Below are 7,382 nucleotides of genomic sequence, written 5' to 3' on the forward strand. Positions count from 1 at the left end.
CTCCAAACCATTTTGTGCTGAAACCTGCAAAGGGTGCGAGATTGGATGCTGTTGCCAGTGTTGAAACGCAGCGGCATGGCACATCGCACCCTTCACAAGCAATTGGATTGACCAAAATGTTTTAAGGCAGCATAGGTTCTTATTTGTTTATACAAGAACATAACTTTCCACGTTGTCCCACGAACCCACAGAAGAGTGGGTGGATCTCCCTCATACCGCCCAATTACTAGTGAAGTGAGCAGGATGGGGACATAACACCCGAATCGGAGCTCCATATGGAGGGGGCATGGCCAATTTTACACGAGTTGCTTCATTTTGGCCCCACCCGCATGGACCTGCAAATCACAGGATTTCAACATGATGAGTGCAGGACTCAATAACTAAAGAGCCTAGCCCCACTACCAAGTGGTCATCTTCAGCTCATCTGGCAACCTTTTCCTTGAGTAAGGATGAGGACTCCGAACAGTTCACGTTTTCCATGCCACCTAGCTAGTATACACAGTGCCAGATTATAGGCCGGGAGGACAGGGCGGTCTCCCAGGGGACCCCACACTGTGGCAAACATTGTCCTGACCCTGCCCACTCTGCACCCTTCCAGTGAGTGGGTGTGGCTGACTAGCAAAAACCCTACCCCCCCCCCCCCCCCCCCCACACACACACACACACACACACACACACACACACACACCCATGGACATAATGCAGTGATTTACAGATATACTAGGAAGGATCAGGGCCTAATGCAAAGAAATTCCGGCCCCCAGCACAGACCTCATGCTGTAACAGGCAGTTTCTCTCTCTCCCACTTTTCTATCGCTTTCTTACTTACTTACTTGCTCCCCCTCCCTTTCTCCCCTTGACACCCTCTCTCCCAGTTGCTTCTCCCCCCCCCCGTCTCGCTCCTCTTCCCCATGACACCCTCTCTCTCTGCCTATCTTTCTAGCTCCCTGAAACCCTCCCTCTCTTGCTCATTTTTTCTCCTTGACACCCACTCTTCTCCTTTTCATCCACTCTCTTGCTCCCTTCTTTCTCCCTGACAACCTCTCTATCTCATGCTCACCTCTCTCTTTCCATAACATCTTCTGTCTGGGTGGGATGTATTAAGATACCGGTTACCGCAGCGATGTTGATCGCATATGTACTAACATATGCAATCAATATCACGATGCGGTGACGGAGGCCCCCCCGCGATACCTGTTAGGTTGGTCTGCAGGGGGTCTCCGTCACCTCCCAGGGGTACCCACACTGGCTAGACGCCGGGAAGCAGCAGCAGGCTGCCCCCGGCGCCTCCTCCTCTCTCCTGCAGCCGGAAGGACCTCCGGCTGCGTTGCTAGGGGGAGGAGGAGATTACCTTCCGGGTCCAGGGCAGCCTGGAGGAAGGTAATCCGGGGGGGTGTGGGGGAATCGGCGTCTGCGGCGGGTTGCGGCGGTCGGAGATAAGAAGCCCATAGGCTTCTATAGGGTATTGCCATCCAGAGATGGCGATACCCTGGACGGCGATAACGCTGCGGTACGGTCTTTGTAAATTTTTAAAATGCGGTAAAACCCCTGTTTTCGGGAGTTTTACCGCATTTTTGCTTTAGTACATCCTGCCCATCCGCTAAGGGACATAATAAAGTCAGTGGTGGGGGGTAGAAACAATTTTATTGGTGTTGGCCCTCACAATTTAGTTGCCCCTGGGCACCCACTAGCCTTAATCTGGCCTTGGTGCGGTGTAGTCATTACGGTCACATTCTACAGATCCACAGGTGGTCTGGAAAACATGATCAATGATTTTAATTGTAAGGGGTGTTTGTCTAGTTTGATTGTGAAGGTGCATGCATTACTAGTTGCTCCCATTAGTTAATTCAATACACGGAGATAACAAGAATAGGATATGAATAGAAATGAGGAGATTAATTCCATGAGAATTGAGGAAGTAAAGAGCAACAAACTGGTGAAACGCATGTGAACCGCAAAAGCGTCATAAGAGGGCGCGGGACGCAACATGTCATTAGTGAGTCATAGAGTGGAGCCGGACGTGACACGCAAATGAGTCTAGCGTGACACGTGACCATAGCGGGGGTGTTTAAAGCCCGGACATGGAGGAAGTGTGTAGACATGCGCAGCTGGTTTGGAACGCACGCCGGGGATCCGGCTATGGCAGGTAGTTGATGTGAACTTCTGAGTGAGTACTACGAATGGATGCACCTATAACAAATCTTTATGTAATGGTTCGTTTTTGTTTATTATAGATGTGAGTCTAATAAGGCACGTAAGCGGCCGAAGTCGACAGACATATTAAAGAAACAGGATGTATCTTAAAATGGAAGAGCATGTTGGCCTAATATTTGGAGTCACAGAATGGAATATATAATAAGAGGAAGTTTTTTCCCGATGATTATTGAAATGCATTTGAAAAAGTGATGTATATGATAAGTTGAATCTTGTGACCCTGAGCTAATGAACATACTTTATTGAAACAGCGAATTGATACAGCTGTGCCTGAAGATTGAACATTAATAAAAACAATTGTGTGTTGCTGAAATATGAAAATAGTAGTGAGTGCCTTTACTTTTGTGGATATGGACAATTCCGGTGAGGAATAATTAAAGAGCACCCTACATGGTGAATAAATTAAGAGGAGAGTGCATCTATGCAATACTATGTATATATATATATATATATATATATATATAGGCGAAAAGAAAGGACCGGCACTCCTCTTCCCGGATTCAATGCTTGGGTGCCCTCCTAGATTGAATTGGATAAGGGGTAACAAAAGCAGGCGGCACTCCAAGTCTGTGGTAGATTTCAAGTGTATTACACACAAAACTTAATCCAACGTTTCGGGGTCCAAGCGCCCCTTTGTCAAGGTGAACAGTGAATATAGGTGATACAATTCATACCTTATATAGAAGAAGAAAGCCCGCCAGGTGTCCCGTTCACGCCCGCCCGGCCGCCTGCATCGCGTCTCTCCGTCTGTCTCTGGATGATGACGTCATGGATGGTGCGCCTCCGTGCGTACGTGGTTGTCAAGGTTACAGGACGCTGCAAGTTGCTTTTTTATTAACTATTTATCTCCCTTGTCTTGATTGAGGTGATATCTGAGAGTTCCCACACTAGACAGGACTTATTCTAATAATAATCACGATGATGTCTTTAATATTCAACCTTTATATACACAGCCTTAGCCCCCTGCTTTGGTGGTCCGCATACAAAGCACTAGGTATCCCTTATTGCAAGGTCATAGCATAGTGGACAGTCAGATTTCTCCAGATCACCCTCTGCAATGTCATAATATCTTTTTTGCGTTCCTAAAATCTCCCTTTTTTGAGTTTTTATAATCTTTTGTCAATCACGTTTATATGCACGATTCTAGTGCCGGTGTTTCTGCAGATATCACCTTAATGAAGCTTTATGCAATTTTTCCCATTGGAGCACTTTATTTATGTTTGTATTTTGGTGTGGGGTTCTGTATTTATGCTTAATACGACACTATCTGTTTTCTTCTATTCACGCCGCAGCCCGGCCTGCTTACAGCGTCCTGTAACCTTGACAACCACGTACGCACGGAGGCGCACCATCCATGACGTCATCATCCAGAGACAGACGGAGAGACGCGATGCAGGCGGCCGGGCGGGCGTGAACGGGACACCTGGCGGGCTTTCTTCTTCTATATAAGGTATGAATTGTATCACCTATATTCACTGTTCACCTTGACAAAGGGGCGCTTGGACCCCGAAACGTTGGATTAAGTTTTGTGTGTAATACACGTGAAATCTACCACAGACTTGGAGTGCCGCCTGCTTTTGTTACTATATATATATATATATATATATATATATATATATATATATATATATATATATATATATATATATATATATATATATACACACACACACACATATACACACATATACACACATACATACACTTTTTTGTAACACAATTATGTTAATAGGGGCCCCTACAAGTTTGTTGTCCAAGGGCCCCCTCAAACCTTAATCCAGCCCTGCTGGGGCAGGACGCTCGCCAGTCGCCACTACCGCGTGGAGCAGAGAGCAGAGGAGACCCGTCTGAGTGGGTGGCCCGCTCCCTGCCTCCCCATTGCCGCCATTTGAAGCTCCCATCTTTAGGTATAAACAGTATATATTGCTTGGAAACATATACTGTTTGTACCAAGGAAAAACAGTATATGTGGCATAATTGGAAACATATACTGTTTGTACCAAGGAAAAACAGTATATGTGGCATAATGTGAATTTCGGCTCATACCGTGTGGTATAATGTGAATTTCGGCTCATACCGTGTGGTATAATGTGAATTTCGGCTCATACCGTGTGCTATAATGTGAATTTCGGCTCATACCGTGTGTATGTTTGTTTCCCCAGTGAATCTTTCCCTTCATGCCTCTGTAAACCTCACTACAAATGTCTCACTACTCCCTCCTACAGAGACCTTAGGTACCCACTGCCTCTCCCTGACCCCCTCTCCTTGTTACCCACTGCCACCTCCCCCTGGCATCACCCACTTTTTCCTCGTCACCCTTTCCCCAGTGTTTCCCACTCTGCCTCCCACTGCCTCTCCGTCTCCCACTATGTTTCCTTCATCCACTGCCCCTCCCCTGCGTCACTATAAACCCATCACCCTCTCTCTCCTGTCACCCGCTGACTCTCCAAAATGTCACCCTCTTCCCGTCTTACGAATACGATGTTCCCTTTGAGGCCAAGACCCTTGTTGCTAGGTTATGCCCTTGTTGTGAGGCCACGCACACCTTCATGGGACCGCACGCCATTCGGCATGCACAAGGTGCCCCCCCTGTCATTTTTTTCCTGGATCCGCCCCTGGGTGTGGCCACCCTTGCCCTAACAACTTGGCCACAATACAAACACGTATATGCATTCATTTACTATGTCGACATACATAAGCATGTCGAATGTTATTATATTGACTAGGTTGAAATGGTGACATTGTAGCAGCGTTGACAAGTCACAAGCCAACATCCTGAACACGGCAACACGCATTCTGTAGACATGATGTAGTGGAGATACTGTGTGACTAATGTCGACATAACCTATTATGCTGATGCAAGTGGTGACATCTCTTACCTAGCAGTGGTGAGGTGTCTGGGCACTGTGCGAGATCCTCCGGGCTGCTGGGCTCCGGCATAGCAGCTTGCTCCGCTTTGGCCAGCACAGAGACCAGGGGGCCGCTGGTGGAGTTCGTCTTCTCCCTATATTGGAATTGCTGCTTCTGAAAGTACTGGAAAAGTTTCAGATCCCCGCCGGACACGTAGTAGACCAGGGTAACAGTGAGGTGAAGGGCGCAGAAGAGCACCAGAAACTTGCAGGCTTTCTGCAGCGAGGCGCCGGGCAGGACAGCGCTGGCGCCCGGTAATAGCGGATCTTTCATCATCATCGTCGTCGTCGTGCGGAGAGCAGCGAGCGGAGGAAGCGAGACCCTGCTCACACAAGCCGTCCCTGGCTTCCCATAGTAAAATAACAGCACTTTCCAAGGCTAGGGTTACGTGACCACCTCGGGCTCATACAGCAACGGGGAGCGGATAAGCTGCTCCAAACATCGCAGTCACCGGCCGATGTTCCTGAATCCTGAGGAGTTATTACACCGCCAGCGATGCCCTGCGCCCCGCACTGTACATGCTACATCAATGTAGCAGCGGGACGGGGGAGAGAAGAAGGCACGTGACGTCACGGCAAGGGTGTCATGGAGGAGGAGGGGGTGAGGAAGGGCAGGTCCGCACAGAGACCCTAGGCGCCTGGCGGTGGTGTAACAGCTGTACCGCCCCTCTCTGTGTTTCCTGAAATGTTTGCAGCCTGCTCTCATTTTACAACCCAGCTCAGCAGTCTCTTATCCGAAACAGAAAAGCGATGCTGCCGCTGCGTCTCTACAGATAACACAGTGTCATCCTCTCTCCTTCCTCAGCGTGGCAATAGTACATATTTAGGGGTGTGGTTCGTTTTATCGACAGTATCTAGGTCGACCACTATAGGTCGACAGTCACTAGGTCGACATGGATAGAAGGTCGACAGGGTTTCTAGGTTGACAGGTCTAAAGGTCGACATGAGGATTTTTTATTTATTTTTTGTGTTGTTTTCTTCGTAAAGTGACCGGGATCCCAAATTAGTGCACCGCGTCCCCACGCATGGCTCGCTTCGCTCGCCATGCTTCGGGCATGGTGCCTTCGCTCCACTACCGCTTCGCTCGGCACACTTTACCGTTCCAATCGTAGTCCACGTGGATCATTGAGTATGAAAAAAAAAAAATGTGAAAAACTCATGGTGACCTTTAGACCTGTTGACCTAGCACATGTCGACCTAGAAACCATGTCGACCTAGTGACTGTCGACCTATAGTGGTCGACCTAAACATTGTCGACCTAGACACTGTCGATCTTCAGACCAGATCCCCATATTTAGGCCCTCATTCCGAGTTGTTTGCTCGCTAGCTGCTTTTAGCAGCATTGCTCACGCTAAGCCGCCGCCTACTGGGAGTGTATCTTAGCATAGCAGAATTGCGAACGAAAGATTCGCATAATTGCGAATAGAAATTTCTTTGCAGTTTCTGAGTAGCTCGGGACTTACTCTGCCACTGCGATCAGTTCAGTCAGTTTCGTTCCTGGTTTGACGTCACAAACACACCCAGCGTTCGCCCAGACACTCCCCCGTTTCTCCAGCCACTCCCGCGTTTTTCCCAGAAACGGCAGCGTTTTTCCGCACACACCCATAAAACGGTCAGTTTCCGCCCAGAAACACCCACTTCCTGTCAATCACATTCCGATCACCAGAACGATGAAAAATCCTCATTATGCCGTGAGTAAAATACCTAACTTTTGAGTAAAATAACTAAGCGCATGCGCTCTGCGACCCTTGCGCATGCGCAGTAAGCGACTAATCGCAATATAGCCAAACTCGGCAACGAGCGAACAACTCGGAATGAGGGCCAACGTGTACACCGGGGGCATGATCCGGGAGTTGTTACATGAAGTATTTTAAACTGCTGCTTTCTGGTTGTACTAGAGTTTTATATTCTTGCAGGAACTTGTCATTTTAGGTGGTAGCTGTACCTCTGTTCCATAGACATTAAGCACTGGTCATTTACAACATTATTATAATGTACTTATTCACATTTCATATTGTGCCAGCAGTTGGGTTCAAAGTTATTGGGAAGTTACTTGTTTGGTTAATAAAATGGGGCCCTATGTCCTGTACAAGACATAAAGAAAATAAACTTCTACTTGATAATTTATCTCAACTCTGTATTAAGGTGTTGGGTATAATATCCCGGCACACGTGATGTCCGCACTCAGAATACTGACGCCTGCATCCCGATGTTGAAGAGACCGACAGGGGTGTTAAGCTTTCTAACTCACCCCCATAA

At 47.8% G+C, this 7,382-nt stretch overlaps 1 protein-coding gene across 2 annotated transcripts in view; it reads right to left on the bottom strand.

Moving 5' to 3' along the window:
• The window catches only part of B4GALT1 (beta-1,4-galactosyltransferase 1), a 219,353-nt gene extending 213,526 nt beyond the window's left edge, over window positions 1-5,827 (bottom strand). The window contains exon 1 of one of the 2 annotated variants that reach the window (XM_063920061.1): window positions 5,094-5,827. In XM_063920061.1, coding sequence (XP_063776131.1) covers window positions 5,094-5,403 — 310 coding nt within the window. In that variant the 5' untranslated portion in view covers window positions 5,404-5,827. The remainder of the gene's footprint in view (window positions 1-5,093) is intronic. The other variant, XM_063920060.1, reaches the window with a different exon arrangement.
• Window positions 5,828-7,382: the final 1,555 nt, after the last annotated feature.

This window comes from Pseudophryne corroboree, chromosome 1 (assembly GCF_028390025.1).
Source record: "Pseudophryne corroboree isolate aPseCor3 chromosome 1, aPseCor3.hap2, whole genome shotgun sequence".
In the NCBI taxonomy this organism is placed as follows: domain Eukaryota; kingdom Metazoa; phylum Chordata; class Amphibia; order Anura; family Myobatrachidae; genus Pseudophryne; species Pseudophryne corroboree.